The sequence below is a fragment of the Littorina saxatilis genome, linkage group LG17, assembly GCF_037325665.1.
Source record: "Littorina saxatilis isolate snail1 linkage group LG17, US_GU_Lsax_2.0, whole genome shotgun sequence".
In the NCBI taxonomy this organism is placed as follows: domain Eukaryota; kingdom Metazoa; phylum Mollusca; class Gastropoda; order Littorinimorpha; family Littorinidae; genus Littorina; species Littorina saxatilis.
Window position 1 is genome coordinate 63,527,152 of NC_090261.1, and position 23,617 is coordinate 63,550,768.

At 45.9% G+C, this 23,617-nt stretch overlaps 1 protein-coding gene across 1 annotated transcript in view; it reads right to left on the reverse strand.

Annotated features, from left to right (window-relative positions):
* The window catches only part of LOC138952097 (uncharacterized), a 161,183-nt gene that overhangs the window by 34,892 nt on the left and 102,674 nt on the right, over positions 1 to 23,617 (reverse strand). Inside the window, exon 7 of the mRNA XM_070323691.1 lies at positions 4,359 to 4,589. Coding sequence (XP_070179792.1) covers positions 4,359 to 4,589 — 231 coding nt within the window. The remainder of the gene's footprint in view (positions 1 to 4,358; positions 4,590 to 23,617) is intronic.

The window sequence follows — 23,617 nt, forward strand, 5'->3', positions numbered from 1 at the left end:
CAACCAAATTGGTTGAAATTTTGGTCAAGTACTCTTCGACGAAGCCCGGGGTTCGGTATTGCATTTCAGCTTGGTGGCTTAAAAATTAATTAATGACTTTGGTCATTAAAAATCTGAAAATTGTAAAAAAAAATAAAAAATTATAAAACGATCCAAATTTACGTTTATCTTATTCTCCATCATTTGCTGATTCCAAAAACATATAAATATGTTATATTCGGATTAAAAACAAGCTCTGAAAATTAAATATATAAAAATTATTATCAAATTTTTTTTTTCGAAATCAATTTAAAAACACTTTCATCTTATTCCTTGTCGGTTCCTGATTCCAAAAATATATAGATATGATATGTTTGGATTAAAAACACGCTCAGAAAGTTAAAACGAAGAGAGGTACAGAAAAGCGTGCTATGCAGCATAGCGTAACCACTACCCCGCTCTTCTTGTCAATTTCACTGCCTATGCCGTGAGCGGTGGACCACGAGTATACGGTCTTGCTGCGTTGCATTGCGTTCAGTTTCATTCTGTGAGTTCGACAGCTACTTGACTAAATATTGTATTTTCGCCTTACGCGACTTGTTATATTTAGTCAAGTTTTGACTAAATATTTTAACATCGAGGGGGAATCGAAACGAGGGTCGTGGTGTATGTGCGTGTGTGCGTGTGTGCGTGTGTGTGTGTGTAGAGCGATTCAGACTAAACTACTGGACCGATCTTTATGAAATTTGACATGAGAGTTCCTGGGTATGAAATCCCCGAACGTTTTTTTCATTTTTTTGATAAATGTCTTTGATGACGTCATATCCGGCTTTTCGTGAAAGTTGAGGCGGCACTGTCACGCCCTCATTTTTCAACCAAATTGGTTGAAATTTTGGTCAAGTAATCTTCGACGAAGCCCGGACTTCGGTATTGCATTTCAGCTTGGTGGCTTAAAAATTAATTAATGACTTTGGTCATTAAAAATCTGAAAATTGTACAAAAAAATAAAAATTTATAAAACGATCCAAATTTACGTTCATCTTATTCTCCATCATTTGCTGATTCCAAAAACATATAAATATGTTATATTCGGATTAAAAACAAGCTCTGAAAATTAAATATATAAAAATTATTATCAAAATTAAATTGTCGAAATCAATTTAAAAACACTTTCATCTTATTCCTTGTCGGTTCCTGATTCCAAAAACATATAGATATGATATGTTTGGATTAAAAACACGCTCAGAAAGTTAAAACGAAGAGAGGTATAGAAAAGCGTGCTATCCTTCTCAGCGCAACTACTAAACCGCTCTTCTTGTCAATTTCACTGCCTGAACGGTGGACTGACGATGCTATGAGTATACGGTCTTGCTGAAAAATTGCATTGCGTTCAGTTTCATTCTGTGAGTTCGACAGCTACTTGACTAAATATTGTATTTTCGCCTTACGCGACTTGTTTTTTTTTTTATTGCTGAGCGTAGTACAATATAAACCTTTCATATTTGTACAGAGAACTCAACCCCCCTCGCCAATGCCAGTGACGCATACCTTTTATGTCATCCTAGCTTTTGTAACTGATCAAATGACTCAGCGAATTACAATCCACACCTTTTATATTAGCACTACTCCACCCCTTTCTTGCTTCAAGTTCAATATCAGCATTGCACGTCTTCCATATCATGTAGTCATACATTCCACCCGTGTCGGTGTGTGCTAACGGGTGTGTCAACATGTGAGTCATGTCACACGTGTTTACACAAGCTTCTCACAGTACACAACAGACACCGTGTGTAATGATGCATACAAAATCGAATTAAACAAAATCATAGTCCTATGTGTGAAATGATGCATACTGTATCGAATGAAAAATAATCATGTAATGATGCATACTATAACCAATTAAAAAAAAAGCAGTCCTATTTGTGTTTCGATGCAAACTATATCGAAAAAAAAAAGAGTTATAGTCCTATGTGTGAAATGATAAATACTATATAGTCCTGGATGGGCACACATGTATTATCCTGAGGACATTAAGCCGCCATTAGTTTGCCGTTAGGATGCATACTGTCCGAGGTAAGTAGAAGCAGTTTCTGCTCATACATAAGGCATGGTGTCGATGCGGTGTGGGGGCAGTCAGTGTGATTTAGTGCGGAGCTAGATGGGGAGATAAGTCCGTGCCTGGGGCGGCGCGTCGCATGGTACCGCACGCAGATCTATAACACAGCACTGGCTACCACCTCTTCACAATAACTCAGGACTGGCTACCATCTCTTCACAATAACTCAGCACTGGCTATACCACCTCTTCACAATAACTCAGCACTCGGCACCACCTCTTCACAATAACAATCCGGCTCCGTACCATCGTTCAACCACGCACACCTTCCATTTCTGCATCATTTTTGGTCTATGTTAAAGAAATTAATGAGAGAGAGAGAGAGAGAGAGAGAGAGAGAGAGAGAGAGAGAGAGAGAGAGAGAGAGAGAGAGAGAGAGAGCAGCAATGCAACTTGACTGACAATGTCCACGCCATCAAAAATGTCTCACAAAATTTCCTTTTTAACCTCACGTAATGTTTTTCAGGAAGGCATGGTCTTTAGTGGATGGGTTTGTGGGTACAGATACATTATGAACAGAAACCACTGGGTACCCGGACTGTTCCCACTTCAATGGCCGTTGACACTCCATGGTGTAGAAAAGCAAAGCAAAGATACGAGTGCACAAAAATCAAGGAGTTTTATGGGCGAGATTTCACTATAAACTGCTGGTGTCAAATCGACTGTCCCTGGCTTGCAGTGAGGCAACAAAGAACCTGAAACCTTGCACAGTGACAAGATGTGGAATTGTCGTTCGATCGCATGGCTAAATGTTCAGCAACGATTTCTTCGCTACATGTCCTGTACTGCTCTATATTCTTTCCCCACTCCACTTGGGGGAGCTCTAGTCTGCACATGACAAATGCACTCAACACCTGCGTGAGACTCTGTCAGCGGCAGAAGATCAAAGAACTCTATATCCACACTGCAGCAGACAGGGACAGGTAGAGAGAAGATGGATGGTGAGGTGAGACGAGAGGTGTGCACTGTACACGCTGACAGCAAGGCCAAGACAGACAGCAGCGAACAGCACGTGCACTGTCAACACTGTCACACACACCGCGTCACGACACACACTGTCAACACCGTCACACACACCGCGTCACGACACACACTGTCAACACTGTCACACACACCGCGTCACGACACACACTGTCAACACTGTCACACACACCGCATCACGACACACACTGTCAACACTGTCACACACACCGCGTCACGACACACACTGTCAACACTGTCACACACACCGCGTCACGACACACACTGTCAACACCGTCACACACACCGCGTCACGACACACACTGTCAACACTGTCACACACACCGCGTCACGACACACACTGTCAACACTGTCACACACACCGCGTCACGACACACACTGTCAACACTGTCACACACACCGCGTCACGACACACACTGTCAACACTGTCACACACACCGCGTCACGACACACACTGTCAACACTGTCACACACACCGCGTCACGACACACACTGTCAACACTGTCACACACACCGCGTCACGACACACACTGTCAACACTGTCACACACACCGCGTCACGACACACACTGTCAACACTGATGCACTTGGAGGGATGGTTTGGACAAAGAGGAATTGAAAAAAGAGTGATGAGCTAAGCGATGTGAAGAACATGAATACAAACAAAACATACAAACGAGTAAGACTGTGGGAAAACACACACACACAAAAACAACAACCACAAAACTAACTCTAATCAACACAGACATTCAGGCAGACAAATCACAACGAACACACAGACACTGGTACGGACAGAAAGGCGAGCGGACAGGTAGGCAGGAACACCATATCACACACAGACACTGGTAACAAAGTCATCACAAGAACAACACACATCTTCCGTCTTGTTAATGGCCTCCTCCTTTCCACATTGTCACGCCACAGGCACACAGACAAGACAGACATAGAGACAGACAGACATAGAGACACGCAGGCAGACCGACAGCCAAGACAAACATACAGACAGCCAAGACAAACATACAGACAGCCAAGACAAACATACATACAGACAGACAGCCAAGACAAACATACAGACAGCCAAGACAAACATACATACAGACAGACAGCCAAGACAAACATACAGACAGCCAGCCAAGACAAACATACAGACAGACAGCCAAGACAAACATACAGACAGACAGCCAAGACAAACATACAGACAGCCAAGACAAACATACAGAGAGACAGCCAAGACAAACATACAGACAGACATGCCGGTAGACAGACAACAAATCCCATACATACCTTCCTCCTGTGGATGGCTTCCTCCAAACGACACTGCCACTCGAGGGACTGCAGCCAGATGCCGTGCCAGCGTCGCTCCAGCCCCAGGGCCACCAGCTGCACAGAATCGCAGTCCCTGGCGCTCCCCGGGCATGACCTTGAACCCGACACGCGATCCTGCTCCAGTCGCTCGCTCAGCTTCAGCACGGCGGACACGATGCCCGAGTGAGACTCTATGTCCTGCTGGAGTGCCTGCAACACGGAATACACACGTCACGTTACTGGCAACAGCACGTCAAAGGTAACATCAGACAAGGTCACCTTACCGGCATCAAGAAGCAACGTCAACTTCAAGATAATGACATCAGCAATGCCGCAATAGTATGCAAGGCCACCCTTCTGGCAATAAAAGCAACTACGACAGACAAGGTCACCACAGTAGCAACAAAAGGGCAACATCAAGGTCAAAGTACTGGCAACATCAAGGTCAAACTACTGGCAACAAGTGTCAATGTCAGACAGCAACACACATCATCAGGTCAGTTGTACCGACAGACAGTATGCAGCTAATTACTACGACCAGAGAACCGTTCTAGGTCACAGTTACATTTCTAGGCCACAGTTGCACAAGATTTACGCTTTAGAAACAGCAGACATACATTGAAGAGATGCAAAGCGAGGCCGCTCGCGTGAACTCTTGGGGTACCGCGCTTGGTCAGCGTGACCTCGCGCGATTGTCAGCCATCATCCCGTACTACGTTGTTGTTCGCTTGCTCTCTGACACCGATTTGAAGTGCTTCTATATATATATATATATATTATACGACTTGTGTCTGTCTGTCTGTGTATCTGTGTGTGTGTCTGTCTGTGTCTTCGCGATGCACGGCCAAAGTTCTCGATGGATCTGCTTCAAATTTGGTGGGCTTATTCAGAGAGACCCCGGACACAACCTCATCGATGAGATATTTCAACACGTGCTCTCAGCGCGCAGCGCTGAACCGATTTTGGTTCCACCTCAGCTACCCGGGCCCCCATACCGACACACCAAAGCCGCTAGACCACATCACAACGCCAAAGTTCTTGGTGGATCTTTTTCAAATTTGGACACCGTATTCAGCTACACCCCGGACACAATATCATCGATGAGATATTTCAACACGTGCTCTCAGCGCGCAGCGCTGAACCGATTTTGGTTTTTGTGTTCATTTCACCATTACAAGTAACTCTTCCTTATCTTCTCCAGTGTTTTGCGTTTATCTCCCTTCCTTCGTGTGGCTTCAATCCATATTCCCGTTTCTAAGTTACTATTTTTAGAATGTCACTGCGCTGTCCAGAACGCTTCCCTTGCACCCGTAAGTTGTTCTTACTGTCAAAGTGAAAAGGTCGAATCAATTTATAGCCACGCGAAAAATACACTCTCACCTATCTCTATATATTTATAGATATAGATATACATATATAGTATATGGCTTCTCTGTGTGTGTGTGTGTGTTTGTGTGTGTGTGTTTGTGTGTGTGTGTGGGCAAAAACCTGTGTATTGTAGAGTTCTGTTTGTGATGTGGTCTAGCGGCTTTTGTCTGTCTGTATGTTCTGGCATTTGAGAAGCCACAACAGATAATATAGGGCTAAGAAATAAGCTCTAAAAATCTCAAACCCGTTTGACAGGACTTCGCCTTCAAAGGTGATTGTGGTGAACCGCCACGCTGTCTGTCTCTGTCTCGCGATTCACCCCGGCGAATTCACCATTCCCAGTAACTCTTCCTTATCTTCTCCAGTGTTTTGCGTTTATCTCCCTTCCTTCGTGTGGCTTCAATCCATATTCCCGTTTCTAAGTTACTATTTTTAGAATGTCACTGCGCTGTCCAGAACGCTTCCCTTGCACCCGTAAGTTGTTCTTACTGTCAAAGTGAAAAGGTCGAATCAATTTATAGCCACGCGAAAAATACACTGTCACCTATCTCTATATATTTATAGATATAGATATACATATATATATACGGCTTCTCTGTGTGTGTGTTTGTGTGTGTGTGTGGGCAAAAACCTGTGTATTGTAGAGTTCTGTTTGTGATGGGGTCTAGCGGCTTTTGTCTGTCTGTATGTTCTGGCATTTGAGAAGCCACAACAGATAATATAGGGCTAAGAAATAAGCTCTAAAATTCTCAATCCCGTTTGACAGGACTTCGCCTGCAAAGGTGATTGTGATGAACCGCCACGCTGTCTGTCTCTGTCTCGCGATTCACCCCGGCGACGCCGGGTATTCCTCTAGTTTCTGTCATATTTCTTTGGATATATCCAGCTTCAGACGAGAGATATCAGTGATAAGTAAACTTGATTCATATTCTGTAGCTTCAATAGTGTGCACACGAACGTATTTGAGAGGATTGGGTTCCCCAAGTGAGTCAAAAACACGGTTCCCTCAGTTCTTGCGGCCATTGTTCTAAGTCCATGCCTTACATTGTGCGTGGAGGCAATGTTTGAGAGCTAATATTTTCTTTTGTGCGCAACGTTACTTTCCCTTAACTGGCAAATGCATTACTGGTGTATACATTAATCTGTTTGTATAATTTTTGACGCGCTGTAATTAAATTTGATGCTTTTAAGTCTCACTCAAGTGGTTTTCGCACTTACACTGGCGTGTGGATAAAAAGTTTTTAAGGAGAAATGAGCGAAATTGCTTACTTTATTCATCTTCTAATCACCAAATGATGCAATAATCTTCTTCTTGTGATTTTCTGTTTCTCTTGAGTGCAAATAATTAACAGTTTGCATGTTTTATTATCTATGATTTTCAATGAAACAGTTATAATTCTTTAAAAACACAACAATTGCCGAAGATAACGCGAGCGGGAAGACAGCGCTTCGCATCTCTTCTATCTATGTCACTGGAACAGTCAAACAAAACAAAAATCAATATTATCACATTGCCATAATTCTGCCATTTTGAGTTCACTGTCTCGCCACACGTTTGCGCGGTACAGATTCAACAAACGCGGTCAGTCATTGATGGCCGCAGGAGCGGTCATCTATTGCAATGCATTCGGAGAGGTGACATGTCGCGTTTTGTTACCGTTCTCACGAGATCAGTTACAGGTGGTTTCTCTCTCTCTCTCTCTCTCTCTCTCTCTCTCTCTCTCTCTCTCTCTCTCTCTCTCTGTATGTATGTCTTTGACTGTGTCTCCCTCTGAGTCTCTCCGCTTCTGTCTTTCTATGTCTGTCTCTGTCTAAGTGTGTGTGTGTGTGAGCTCTCTCTCTCCCATCCGACTCCTGGCACACAGGTCAAAGCAGAAGTTAACTTGAGTGCACGTGTACCTAGCAGGAGGGGGGTGATTCGGGTCAGAAGTGGGGTAAAGCACTTTGGTCTTCAGTCTTTGGGTTATAGCTTTCAATGGAGAAGATGTCAACATGAAATTGCACTATGCTCTACTATTTATTGAGGGGTCGACCCCTCTTTCTTCAATTAGCTGAGGGCGGTGAACACGTGTCGTTGTTTGCCGTTCTCATGAGATCAGTTACTTTTGTTTTGTTTCGTTTTTTCCTCCTAATTTGTGCATTTTCACAACAGGCTTTTTTTGTTTAATCTGTCATACATGCTGTCAATTGGAAAAAAACGGAACAAAACAGAAGTAACTTATCTCGTGAGAACGGTAGTGCACTAGGTTTGGAAAAACACGACAGTAGCTTATCTCTTTCAACCCGTATGGGGCCCTTCAACATGTGACAGACTGACAAATCCACCGAACCCATTTTGTTCTTCGAGAGAAGTTTTAACAATCTCAAACCGTAACAGCACAGCATATCGTCCATACCGGCAACCAATTATTACCAAGTCCCAAATAGCATTGTATCTCGTTGGTTAAGCACATCACATTCTTACAACCACCACAACGAAGACCAAACATCAAAAATAAAATTTACATTGTATTTGTAACACCCTCTTCATGACGCTTTCATCAAAAACGATCACAAGAACATGCACCATGCGCCTTGCTCTTAAAGTTGCATAACCTACAACCCATGACCGCCAAACCGTCTCCTCTCTGTAACGGCAAAACTAGTGTGAAACATAAGTAATCAATTTATCCACTTGACTATATTCACAACAGGGACCTATCACTCTTCTTTGCATGTTTTTATGCCTATGGATTTTCAAATACTCTGCAACACATGTAACCCAAATTCAACATGTGCCCGTACAATACCGCTTCTTTTATGAAAACATTGCTTCGGCCATGTTGATTTTAATCAACCAATTTTCTTGTTATGGTTGCACTCAACACATTCAGACCACGTGGGCAATCTCATCTAAAGGTACTTCACCGACCACTGGCTTGCCTGCCATATCCCGGCGCCACTATCAAGGCGCCACTATCAAGGCCAAGGCCTCCCCCGCATTGTGCGCCACTCGGTGACTGCTGGCTTGGCCAATACGCTGCCATTCCACAAACACTTTCTTCGCGGATTGTAGCAGCCATTAAATGACCGTGCTGGGTTTTTTTTAAAGACAAGTCTCAGACTTCCGTAAGAGTGAAGCCTGCCAAATCCATCCCAGTCTCTGTCACAACATCCCCCGCCCCCTTCACGCTCCTTTTTAGCTCCACAATCTGTCAACCTAGCAAGACTTGAACAGAAGGAAAATTGTCAGAAAACAAAGAGTCTGCTATAGTATCCCAGATGACAGGCCAACGACTGAACACTGACAGGGTGTCGCGTGACAAAGTTCTGGAAACAACTGTTTCCAATCACACACTACAGGCCAAGGCCACGGTACCTGAAGTACTTTCCAGGACGGTCCTTTCTGGGTACCGGAGTGATTGACACTCCCCACACACACAGACTGAAGAGCGAGATTGAAACAGGTCCGGGAGGGCACTCTCAATGATTGCCGATACTTCCTCAGTCAGTATTGACAGAAATAGAGTGTGGCAATACTCCCTGACACATCCCTTCTGTCAATAGCAAAGACGCTACAGCTAAACGACCGTTCTAGTCGCCCCTTCCCTAGCCCCCCCCCCCCCCCCCAGTAACACAAGCAGCTCATTGTATAGTAGAAGTGACAGGGCTTAAAGTCACGCTGGGTGAATGTTGTGGTTGTGACAATTTCACCGTACGAGGGACAGATCAAACAGTACGAGGGACAGATCAAACAGAACGATGTTCAGTCCATACCAGCCTGTCACAGGCAAAGGGAAGAGGCAATGCAATGTTAGTGTGTGTCTTGGCCTCAGACCCCAGCAGCCATAAACACAGCGCCAGTCAGAGCTCCCCTAAATCCCGGGCTTTCCGCCTAACCGGGCCGCGATTGATACACAGAATAGTAATTGGGTGGCGGGTCATACTAGTATTGCAATGAAATGAAGTGTGTGTATTGGCCTCAGAACCAAACTGCCATAAACACAGCGCGGTAAACTGATCTCTCATGAATCCCCAGTTTTGAGCCTAACCGGGCCACAATTAATACACATAATTTTAATTGGGCGGCGGGCAATACTGGCTGTCAACCCTTCACGTCACATAACCCAACAACAAAGGGACAAAAGGCAATCTAAAATACGTACGACAGCAGTCAGTGACAGCCATGTAGTGAGTGTGCATTTCAAGTACAGTCTAAAACAACATTTGACATTTTATGAACTGGCCACAGGGTTCAGAAACAGTCAAGACCACATTTCTAATTTGTACTCTTGCCCCCACCTCTTTATATCACCAACCCCCCCCCCCCCCCCCCCCTCGACTCAGTGAAATAAAGTGTTGTGTCAGTGTGAAAAAGTGCCTACCTCCACGTGCACCTGTTGACACTGAATGCTTGCAGCATGTCTCACCTATTAGTATTTCAGCCCGGACTTGACGGCTGCTAATAATAATAATAATAATAATAATACGAATATTTGTAACGCGCACATATCTCACCACATATCCCAAACAACACAGCACTTCGCACAACGAGCCCAGGAAGGGCGGGTCACAATTCGTTACTCTACCCGCTCTTACACCCCGCGCCAGTCTAGTCGGGTAGATGACCGAGACAATAGGGTGTCTGACCCGAGACAATAGGGTGTATGACCGAGACAATAGGGTGTCTGACCGAGACAATAGGGTGTCTGACCGAGACAATAGAGTGTCTGACCGAGACAATAGGGTGTCTGACCGAGACAATAGGGTGTATGACCGACCGAGACAATAGGGTGTCTGACCGAGACAATAGGGTGTATGACCGAGACAATAGGGTGTATGACTGAGACAATAAGATGTTGCAATAAACATAATATGCGCTTTGAACAGCTGAGTCATTCTTTACACTCGCTGTCGCTACACGCGACCTAGATGTGTAAGTACAGGCCTGTTTGATCGCTACACCGTTCAATCAGTGAGGCGCGCGGACCACGCAGAGAGCGGAATGTGACGGAGAGGATTAACAGCTCAACACTGAGGGGCGGGGCGGGGCCGACCAACGCTTGCTCTACTACAATATAACCCGCTGGTACAGTCAGTGTTATGCTGGTGCAAGCTACTACCTGACATGCATGACTACAATATAACCCGCTGGTACAGACAGTGTTATGCTGGTGCAAGCTACTACCTGACGGGCATGGTAACCACGCCGTCATACACTGCAAAATAACGATAAAATCGTTTGAGTGCTTTGCTATGCATGTATATCCAACAACACTCCTGCACACCCGGGTATTGCTTTGTTCAACGTCTACGACTGGCTAGTTTAGGATAGTGACAATCCGACAAAAACCTCGAGCTGTTTACAATGCACATGTACAGATAAAAGAGTGGTTTCTTAAGCGATCAATTATAACCCAGGGAGGGGAAAAGAAAAAGCCGCCAGTCGGCCACAGGGCGAGGTGTGGAGTGTAACGGGACAGTGTCGCATCGATCGCCGTGACCTAAATAGCGCCCAGCACGAGCAGCAGACCGACACCGCACGGGACACAGGAAAGTGGGTCACACAGCGAGGGAATGTGTGGTCAGCCAACAACAGGCAGAGTGTGCAAAGCGTTCAGTGTCCCTGCCAGGATGCAGGTTGTGGACCATTTCTTTGTTTGTTTGCTTAACGCCCAGCCGACCACGAAGGGCCATATCAGGGCGGTGCTGCTTTGACATATAACGTGCGCCACACACAAGACAGAAGACGCAGCACAGGCTTCATGTCTCACCCAGTCACATTATTCTGACACCGGACCAACCAGTCCTAGCAATTTAAAGTCTTAGGTATGACCCGGCCGGGGTTCGAACAGGTTGTGGACCATCCTGAACTCAGGTCAAAATGAGTTCGGCTCATTCTCTCCCTGACAGGATGCCTTGAGTTTCCTTGTCTGGCAAAATTTCGACTTGTTTTGACCTTAGAACGATGTCTTTATCATAACTGTGAAGAACAGAACGGAGATCACTGTCGAAGTCGGCCAATCTGAAATCATTTTTGTCTCGCGAACACTGATATCAAATTTAGATCAGTGCTCGCGAAAAAACATATGGGAGATAACTCTGTATTCCTAGTTTTTACATTTAGTCAAGTTTTGACTAAATGTTTTAACATCGAGGGGGAATCGAAACGAGGGTCGTGGTGTATGTGTGTGCGTGCGTGTGTGCGTGCGTGTAGAGCGATTCAGACCAAACTACTGGACCGATCTTTATGAAATTTGACATGAGAGTTCCTGGGTATGATATCCCCGAACGTTTTTTTCATTTTTTGGATTAATGTCTTTGATGACGTCATATCCGGCTTTTCGTGAAAGTTGAGGCGGCACTGTCACGCTCTCATTTTTCAACCAAATTGGTTGAAATTTTGGTCAAGTAGTCTTCGACGAAGCCCGGACTTCGGTATTGCATTTCAGCTTGATGGCTTAAAAATTAGTTAATGACTTTGGTCATTAAAAATCTGAAAATTGTAAAAAAAAATATTTTTTTCTAAAACGATCCAAATTTACGTTCATCTTATTCTCCATCATTTTCTGATTCCAAAAACATATAAATATGTTATATTCGGATTAAAAACAAGCTCTGAAAATTAAATATATAAAAATTATCAAAATTAAATTTTTGAAATCAATTTAAAAACACTTTCATCTTATTCCTTGTCGGTTCCTGATTCCAAAAACATATAGATATGATATGTTTGGATTAAAAACACGCTCAGAAAGTTAAAACAAAGAGAGGTACAGAAAAGCGTGCTATCCTTCTCAGCGCAAGTACTACCCCGCTCTTCCTGTCAATTTCACTGCCTTTGCCGTGCGCGGTGGACTGACGATGCTACGAGCATACGGTCTTGATGCGTTGCATTGCGTTCAGTTTCATTCTGTGAGTTCGACAGCTACTTGACTAAATGTTGTATTTTCGCCTTACGCGACTTGTTTTTCATAGATTCGCGTAGGACTGTGGCGTCCGGTCAGGTAGAGAATGAGCCGGACTCATTTTGACCTGAGTTCAGGATGGTTTTGGACATGCAAATCACGTGACCAGATGACGTCAGCACACACACAAACACACACGAGCACCATCCACGTGCAACATCATTCCACGCTTGTTTCCCGACTATTTGACAGCCACTCCCAGCCACCTCCCCGCTCAACACGTGAATCTAAAGCATCACTGTATCAACACCGACCAACGAACTGCGCCCCCCTCCCCCCACACACACACACAGTCCTTACAAGCCGTTACAGGTCGGCAGTCAACAATGGGCCACGATCCGACCTGTCAACCGCAAGGCGTCAAGTGAGCCTCTCTCACCTCGCATCTTCCCGCTATTTAGACCACACTTCCTCTCTCAGCCCCAATACAAAGGTATGTTAGCCCTCACACACACACACACAACCTCCACGGAGTGAAACAATGTGGGTCACACAAGCCTCTGAGCGGGTTCACCCCTGCACGCCGTGTTTAGCTGTGTGTCAATGAATCGAGGACGGAAGAAATCTGTGACCAGCGGACCTGTGGTGTGGGCACTGGCCGTGTGGTCACACTCAGCTTTGTATCGAGTGGGGGGAGGGCGGTTAAGACACGAGTCAGCTTTGTATCGAGTTGGGGGCGGCTGAAGTACGAGTCACATGTCTCCTCTGTGCCAGTCCTGCCAATAACACGAGCGTCTCACAGCTGACAGTGACCACGATGTGTGGATTATCACACAGCAATCCGAGAATAGCACGGCCACCCAGCACACTGGGTCAAGTCTGCCGTGTGCTGACAAAACCGAGTAAGTCCATTTTTTTCAAAAATGATATTTTTTGTTCATCAAAGCTTAGAAATTAAGGCGCACCTTATGTGTAAATTGTGACTTTGTGAAATAAATAGATAAGGAGATATAAAAAAGTAAGTCCACACCTTAAAAACTGTTTAAAGTACATCTGCCATGTGCTGACAAATCCGAGTAAGTCCATTTTTTCCCCAAAATGATATCTTTTTGTTCATCAAAAATAAGAAATCACGAAGCAGCCTGTGTGTAAATTTTGATTTTGTAAAATAAATAGATAAGGAGATATAGAAAAGTAAGTCCACAACTTCAAACATTTCTCCAAAAAAATTACATGTCAATTTGCTGGTAAAACCAAGTAAGTCCATCCACCAATCACAAGAACCTTTATGACGCTATAACCAATCAGAATGCAATGTTTTTGCCAGTATGACGTCAAAGTCAATCCGAATATTCTTGCGGCATTTTACTTGTTAGTACGGGTGCTAGTTTTGGTGCAAGCGAGAGAGAGAGAGAGAGAGAGAGAGAGAGAGAGAGAGAGAGAGAGAGAGAGAGAGAGAGAGAGAGAGAGAGAGAGACTAAACAGGGAGAGAGTGAGAGAGGGGAAAGAAATCAGGTCCGAGGGGGGGGGGGGGGGATGGAGGGAGAGAGAAAAATAAAGGGAAAAAGGAATTAGGGAGGGAGGAAGAGAGTAAGAGGGAGAGAGATAGCGAGAGAGGTAGGGAGGGATAGAAAGAGAGATGGAGGGAGGAAAAGAGAGAGATAGGGAGGGATAGAGGGAGGGATAGAGAGAGAGACAAGGATCGTCAGGAGAATTATTGATTATATAGATAGAGAAGAAAAATGTTTAAAATAAAACGTCATAAGGTGACGTCATTATGTCTCGCCTTATCGAAAGAGGTCATTTGTGTGTTCTAAACTTTAAATGACGTCATTTGTGAGTTCTAAACTTAAAATGACGTATTTTCTGTATGGGTCGTCTGACAAGAATTTTAAAACTATCATTATAGGAAAATTGGGAACCCCTTGGACTTACTTGGTTTTGTCAAAACATTCATGCACACTTAAAAAGTTGTTTTTGGTTGTGGACTTACTTGTTCATATCTGCTTATCTAAGCACTCTAAAAAGTAGAAATTAGCACACAAGATGCGCATTGATTTCTTCTTTTTGATGAACAAAAATAACATTTTGAAAAAAAAAGACTTACCAAAGCGGAAGGTCGTGGGTTCGAATCCCGGCCGCACCTGACGGGTAATTAAGGTGAAGATTTTTCCGATATCCCAGGTCAACTTACGTGCAGGCCTGCTGGTGCCTTATCACCCTTCGTGCGTACACGCAAGCACAAGACCAAGTACGCACGGAAAAGATCGTGCAGTCCAAAGCAGAGTTTGGTGGGTTATAGAAACACGAAAATACCCAGCATGCTTTCACCGAAAACGGCGTATGGCTGCCTAAATGGTTTTGTAAAAACGGTCATCCACGTACAAATCCACTCGTGCAAAAGCACACGTGTACGTGGGAGTTTTAGCCCACGAACGCAAAAGAAGAAGAAGAAGCAGAACTAAAACGCCTTCACAAAAATTGCGTCCTCGCTGTTAAAACCCGTCAATCGGGACAGTGAATGTTTCAGTACCATGTCCACACGGCATCTGAATTGCTTAATATCAATTCAAACGTAACACATCTATACTGTTCAAAAAAAGAAACGCATAGTTGCTACTTGCCAAATTTGTTTTATTTTTCGAAAAAATTAACAGAAAATCCAATATTTAGATTATTTGTTTGAAATTTGGTATGGACACAGTTGAATGCACACACAGTTCATTTGCATCTTCAAATCAATCAGTCAATCAATACGATTGGGTGCCGAGGCTGTCAAGTCAGTAGGGGGTGTGACTGCCTTGAGCAGCAACAACTGCCCGGCACCTTCTGGGCATGGACTGGATCAGATGCCGGATATCTTGCTGTGGGATGGTGTCCCACTCCTCCTGAAGTGCCTGCAATAGATCGCGGTGATTTGCCGGCGCTTCTTCTCGCCTGCGCACACGTCTGTCCAATTCATCCCAGAGGTGTTCTATCGGGTTCATGTCTGGCGACATGGATGGCCAGGGAAGCACCTGGACATGGTGGTCGGTGAGGAACTGGGTGGTGAGTCGTGCTGTGTGCGGGCGAGCGTTGTCCTGCTGGAATATGGCATCCTGGTCAGCCAGAAGAGGAAGGGCGTGTGGGCGCAGAATTTCCTCCACGTATCGCTGGGCAGTTATGCGCCCTTGGACGTGCACCAGGGTGCTCCTTCCAGCGGTATTGATCGCCCCCCACACCATGACGCCTCCACCACCATGAACGGGTGCCTCATCCACACAGTTGGGCGGGTAACGTTCGTTTACTCTCCGGTAGACCCTCCTCCGACCATCATGTCGCTGGAGCCGGCAGTAGGACTCGTCGCTGAACCACACGTGTCTCCAGTGATTCCGGACGGTCCAGCGAAGGTGCTGGTTGCCCCACTGCACTCGGTTCTGGCGATGGCGGCGGGTGAGGACAGCTCCTCTGTGAGGTCTGCGAGCTCTCAAACCAGCTTCATGCAGGCGGTTCCGCACGGTCTGGTCCGATAATCGGTGTGGCCCGGGGAGAGCCTGGACAGAAGATGAGGCCGACAGGAAACGATTCCGGAGGTGGCGGAGCCGCATGAAGCGGTCGTGAGCAGCAGTTGTCGCCCTTGGTCTTCGCGCTCGTGGCAAGTCAGCAACGGAGCCAGTGGCTTGAAACCTGACCCACAGTCTACTGATGGTGCTCTGGGACACGTGGAAGTGCCTGGCGATTGCACTTTGACTTTGGCCTGCTTGTAAACGACCCAATGCAATTTGGCGTTCTTCTCTGCTCAATCGGGCCATCTTTCGTCGCTGAATTGTCGTCAGATTTCTTTGTGGCGAACAATCCGCTTTTATGGGTTTTGGAAGACATGGTGAGAGCTCAATATTCCCCGAGTTTCACGAGATTACACTGAAGCATGACGAGTGGTCATGCCAAATGAGCAATTTTGACATTGTAGCCACTGATAACGCATGCGTCACGTGCAGAGCTCACTTGTGGCAATGGACGAAAGGTCGACGACCAGATAAACATTTTCTGCAGTTTGGTGGGTATCCTTGTAGCCATATAACTAAATTAACCAAATATTACAGGCTATGCGTTTCTTTTTTTGAACAGTATATAAATAAATTCAGGAAACATTGACACCTGCCAGGGGCGGACGAGGGGGGGGGCACAGGGGGCACGTGCCCCCCCCCCCCCCACGAAAAAAAAAAAAAAAAAAAAGAAGAAGAAAAAAAAAAAAGATTTTTCTATGCTGATTTTATGACCATTTCTAAGTTCAGATGGCACCATTTTGCTTCTTTGGGCACATTTTTTTTCCGGGGGGGCATGCCCCCGGACCCCCTAGCAAATTCGGGCGCTTCGCGCCCATCACATTCACTTTCGATTCAAAGTGCCCCCCCCCCCCCCCCCCCCTTACAAAGCAACTGATCCGCCCCTGCCTGCAATAAAATCACTTTCGTGCCTGTGCTAGCATTTTAATGTCCAGAAATATTTCTAAGACATCAAACCCGGGTAAATAGTGTTTGATTTGAATTTCAAATAATGTGATTTAAGGTTGTACCACCCAAACTTACAACAACAAAACATTACCGGAACAACAAAACATGCTGTGTAGCTTAAAAACTTGTACGTGAATAATATGTACTTTAGCAAATCTCCGCAATCGGATATGCTCATCATTCTCCAAGGCACTCAAACTAACACTCACGTACACAGTCATACACAAGAACCAGCTTTTATTCTTGACTGGACATAGTCCTTAGATCAAGACTGGTTTTAATCAGAACAAACACACAAACGCACACATTGTTGCAGGTTCGCTTCGAAAGTATCTGTGAGAATCGTACCGAAATGAGCCAGAGCGTTGTTTAGAGATCAAATAAGCAAAGGGAAGTAAGCGCTCTAATGTGCACACATGTGTAATGGAGTAAGCGAGAGTTATACGGAACGTTTCTCCTGGCACCTGAGAGAACGCATTGAAATGAACAAGCGACTTTCATCCTAAAAAAAAAAGCATTACTTTTTCTTCCAAATGTTTTGACAAAACCAAGTAAGTCCACTTGCTTAGATCTGTCAAATTTTTTGATCTGATATAATGGAAAAAAGTGACAAAACCAAGTAAGTCCACAAAATGCCCAACAAAACAAAAACCATCCATCAGATCATTATCAAACTCGGGTTGTAAACGTACATTAATGCTATTTATCTTATTATCTCTGTAGGTTGATCAAGATAATCGTCACTTTTGAGAAATGTAATAAAACAGAAAAAGTCGTTTATCTCAGAACTAGGTTCAGTGGACTTACTCGGTTTTGTCAGCACACGGCAGAAGTGGTCAGACAGTTCTAACACTGCGTTACCAACACTTCTCGGCTCGCTACTAACGTTGTTACCGCCACTTGCCGCTGGAAACGTATACACCATGTTTGGATCAATACGCCATCAAAACGTCGCTCTGTGTCGAACCAAACTTCATGGAGAGTATAGCGGGGGTGGGGGTGGAGTTATCCCAGTAACGATCATCGTCGTCATTTCATCCACGGTGTCTTTCCTGCTGACGAACATGAAAGTCTTCTGTTTTCTGAAGTACAAGCTATTACTTTCTTTACCTATTCCTTCTTTTACCTAGGGGTGAAGAAAGGAGCGAGAGCAAGCGAAAGACACTTTCGCCATCGCTATACGGGTCAAGGGCGGATCAATTCACTTTGGAGGGGGGGGGGGGGTTACAAAATGACTGCGAAGATACAAGTTGACGGCGCCGAAGGCGCCTAAGCCTCTAGGGGGGTCCGGGGGCATGCCCCCCCGGAAATTTTTTTTTATCCAAAGAAGCAAAATAGAGCTATCTGGTGCATCCTGAGCCAATAAATTACCTCTTTTTTGGGGGGGTGGGGTGGGGGGGTTACGTAACCCGTGTAACCCCCCCCCAGATCCGCCCTTGCGGGTCACGGTGAAATAGACGAGAAGAGAGAGCTTGATGAAGAGACTTACAGCGCGAAAGGTGAAGATCCTGCTGACGACATAGCGTGTCCCTGTGTACAGCCACCTCACCACACTCACCACAGACATGGACAACGCACACACCACGCCAATATCACTCCAATCATCGAACAGTCCATGGGCACGGCACACACCACGCTCAGCCACCACGCCAAGATCACAACCATCCAACAGTCCTTCCACACACCTGTCACGTCAAGAAAACAAGACGTTTCCAGGCCTATCATTTCACGAAAACAAGACATTCCTTAGGAACGCGCCATGTTGATGCAAACGACTCATGCCAGTGACTGCATGTAGCCTACACTGTGCCTGATAAAGCATTTCCGGTGATTACCTGTAATCAGTAGTGGATACAACAACAGTGACCGGTCCAGTCGCTTATCAGTATCAAGGGTAGGCAACAACCTGACTGCATAATCACAGATTAGTCCACAGGCACCTGCCTTCACTTAATACCACGGGCGGGGATATAGCTCAGTTGGTAGCGCGCTGGATTTGTATTCAGTTGGCCGCTGTCAGCGTGAGTTCGATCCCAGGTTCGGCGGAAATTTATTTCACAGAGTCAACTTTGTGTGCAGACTCTCTTCGGTGTCCGAACCTCCCCCCGTGTACACTACATTGGGTGTGCACGTTAAAGATCCCACGATTGACAAAAGGGTCTTTCCTGGCAAAATTGCTTAGGCACAGTTAATAATTGTCTACCTATACCCGTGTGACTTGGAATAATAAGCCGTGAAAGGTAAATATGCGCCGAAATGGCTGCAATCTACTGGCCGTATAAAATTTCATCTCACACGGCATCACTGCAGAGCGCCTAGAACTGTACCCACGGAATATGCGCGATATAAGACTCATTGATTGATTGATTGATTGATACCATATGGCTCCATGAGCATGACCACAATCTTGCACCAAAGCCCAGATGAGATGTAGCAAAATGTCACTGTAAGTAGCCTCCTAGCCGCTAGCAGCACCAGAGTCCTTTCTGCCTTCAGTCACGGGTTGCACAACACCGGGGACGCTCAATGGTTGGATTACACTGGTTACACCAAGGCAGCTCGCTGACATGCAATCTCTCTCACTGGTTACACCAAGGCAGCTCGCTGACATGCAATCTCTCTCACTGGTTACACCTAGGCAGCTCGCTGACATGCAATCTCTCTCACTGGTTACACCAAGGCAGCTCGCTGACATGCAATCTCTCTCACTGGTTACACCAAGGCAGCTCGCTGACATGCAATCTCTCTCACTGGTTACACCTAGGCAGCTCGCTGACATGCAATCTCTCTCACTGGTTACACCAAGGCAGCTCGCTGACATGCAATCTCTCTCCCAGCAGCGATCGGTCAACACACGCGACGCAACATGTCCACACTGTGGTCACTATTTCACACTACACTATACCGCTGACCACGGTCAACAAGGTGTGTGAAGTGTGGGACCGATGACTACTGTAGGACTCAAACCACTCTACACTGGGCAGTAAGGAGCGCGCTGAGTGTTGATTCGCTGATAGCAAGTTGTAGCGGTCAGTATTCCCCTCTGATGACCGACACAGCGTTTCCTGACGGACACAGGTCAGCGACCTCCAGCAAAAGGGGAGGACCCGGCAAGGCCCATTCAAATGTGCTACCCCAAGCCTAGCACTGGGAAACGTCAAGAAGTCCCTCGTCACTTCCACCGAACTTGAAGTCATACTCACCCTGTAGTGTGTCTTGTTGTCCACCTTTCACACGCCTTTGTTTCTTCCTTTCAACGCATTCTTCTCTAAGCAGTTAACGTACCTATGACACATGCCAATGCCTTTCTTTATCTCCCGTAAAAAACATTGCAATTTTCCACTACATTGGTCCCGCACACAGGATACAGCGGGGGTGGAGAAAGCGGTGGTCGCCATTACCATTACCATTACCCCCTGACGTCACCATTACCATTACCCCCTGACGTCACCATTACCATTACCCCCTGACAGTGGGGGAGAGACGTCACCATTACCCCCTGACAGTGGGGGAGAGACGTCACCATTACCATTACCCCATGACAGTGGGGGAGAGACGTCAGTCACCATTACCATTACCCCCTGACAGTGGGGGAGAGACGTCACCATTACCATTACCCCCTGACAGTGGGGGAGAGACGTCACCATTACCATTACCCCCTGACAGTGGGGGAGAGACGTCACCATTACCATTACCCCATGACAGTGGGGGAGAGACGTCACCATTACCATTACCCCATGAAAGTGGGGGAGAGACATTACCATTACCCCCTGACAGTGGGGGAGAGACGTCACCATTACCATTACCCCATGACAGTGGGGGAGAGACGTCACCATTACCATTACCCCCTGACAGTGGGGGAGAGACGTCACCATTACCATTACCCCCTGACAGTGGGGGAGAGACGTCACCATCACCCCCTGACAGTGGGGGAGAGACATCACCATTACCATCACCCCCTGACAGTGGGGGAGAGACATCACCATTACCCCCTGACAGGGGGGGGAGAGACGTCATCATCACCATTACCCCCTGACAGTGGGGGAGAGACGTCACCATTACCATTACCCCCTGACAGTGGGGGAGAGACGTCACCAGCAGGCCGGAAACTGCTAGCAGCACCGCTGGAGGATCAAACCTTTCAGTGACTTTCCACAAAGCTACATTGGCTACACTGGAGGATCAAACCTTTCAGTGACTTTCCACAAAGCTACATTGGCTACACTGGAGGATCAAACCATTCAGTGAAGTTCCACAAAGCTACATTGGCTACACTGGAGGATCAAACCTTTCAGTGAAGTTCCACAAAGCTACATTGGCTACACTGGAGGATCAAACCTTTCAGTGACTTTCCACAAAGCTACATTGGCTACACTGGAGGATCAAACCATTCAGTGACTTTCCACAAAGCTACATTGGCTACACTGGAGGATCAAACCATTCAGTGAAGTTCCACAAAGCTACATTGGCTACACTGGAGGATCAAACCATTCAGTGAAGTTCCACAAAGCTACATTGGCTACACTGGAGGATCAAACCATTTAGTGACGTTCCACAAAGCTACATTGACTACACTGGAGGATCAAACCTTTCAGTGAAGTTCCTCAAAGCTACATTGGCTACACTGGAGGATCAAACCATTTAGTGACGTTCCACAAAGCTACATTGGCTACACTGGAGGATCAAACCTTTCAGTGACTTTCCACAAAGCTACATTGGCTACACTGGAGGATCAAACCATTCAGTGACTTTCCACAAAGCTACATTGGCTACACTGGAGGATCAAACCATTTAGTGACGTTCCACAAAGCTACATTGGCTACACTGGAGGATCAAACCATTCAGTGAAGTTCCACAAAGCTACATTGGCTACACTGGAGGATCAAACCTTTCAGTGAAGTTCCACAAAGCTACATTGGCTACACTGGAGGATCAAACCTTTCAGTGAAGTTCCACAAAGCTACATTGGCTACACTGGAGGATCAAACCATTCAGTGAAGTTCCACAAAGCTACATTGGCTACACTGGAGGACCAAACCATTTAGTGACGTTCCACAAAGCTACATTGGCTACACTGGAGGATCAAACCTTTCAGTGACTTTCCACAAAGCTACATTGGCTACACTGGAGGATCAAACCATTCAGTGAAGTTCCACAAAGCTACATTGGCTACACTGGAGGATCAAACCATTCAGTGACTTTCCACAAAGCTACATTGGCTACACTGGAGGATCAAACCATTCAGTGACTTTTCACAAAGCTACATTGGCTACACTGGAGGACCAAACCATTTAGTGACGTTCCACAAAGCTACATTGGCTACACTGGAGGATCAAACCTTTCAGTGACTTTCCACAAAGCTACATTGGCTACACTGGAGGATCAAACCTTTCAGTGACTTTCCACAAAGCTACATTGGCTACACTGGAGGATCAAACCATTCAGTGACTTTCCACAAAGCTACATTGGCTACACTGGAGGATCAAACCATTCAGTGAAGTTCCACAAAGCTACATTGGCTACACTGGAGGATCAAACCTTTCAGTGAAGTTCCACAAAGCTACATTGGCTACACTGGAGGATCAAACCATTCAGTGAAGTTCCACAAAGCTACATTGGCTACACTGGAGGATCAAACCTTTCAGTGAAGTTCCACAAAGCTACATTGGCTACACTGGAGGATCAAACCATTCAGTGAAGTTCCACAAAGCTACATTGGTTTTGACCATACCAGACACAGTGAGTCTCGCAGTCTGACATAGCTCACTGCACAGCTTTCTACCGACGATCAGCGTGTTACTGTTGAGCACCTGTCTGTGTGTGGGATGCTACTGCTAGGAGGAGAAGGAGGAGAAGGAGGAGGAGGAGAAGGAGGAGAAGGAGGAGGAGGAGAAGGAGGAGAAGGAGAAGGAGGAGGAGAAGGAGGAGGAGAAGGAGGAAGTGCGCCGAGGACAAGGGAGACAATCAATGTCCTCACTACATGCACTCTCTCCATAACAACGTCATCATGCTGATCCGCACCGCTACCACTTCTCTCCACGATTATCCGGGGTGTGGGGAGGGGAGGGTTAGAGTTGAGATCAACACAAAATCGTTAGCCTCTCTGTTCCACCTTTTTTTTGGTTTTTTTTTTAACTTCGCCCATTTTTTTTCCCTCGGCAGTCTATGCATAGCTAATGTCTCGTGAGGTCAAATGGCGCAACGGCTATCGAACCAATGGCCCGGTCCCATGGAAAGAGAGGGAGGAAGTTTCTGCATCACCCGCTTTCCCAATCCCTCAGGTCAAATCGCACAACGGCCATAGAAAAAAGTCTGTGCTATGCTCGCATGCCAGCCCACTGCCACCAGTCAGGCCTGGTCTTTCTTTCTGACTGCAACACGGTGTGCAGAATCAGGAAGTATACAACTGTTAGACTGAATATCATTGTCGTGACAGCACGTGGTACACAGCCATGCATGCACACTGTGACCTCATCTCTGTTCACTGCAA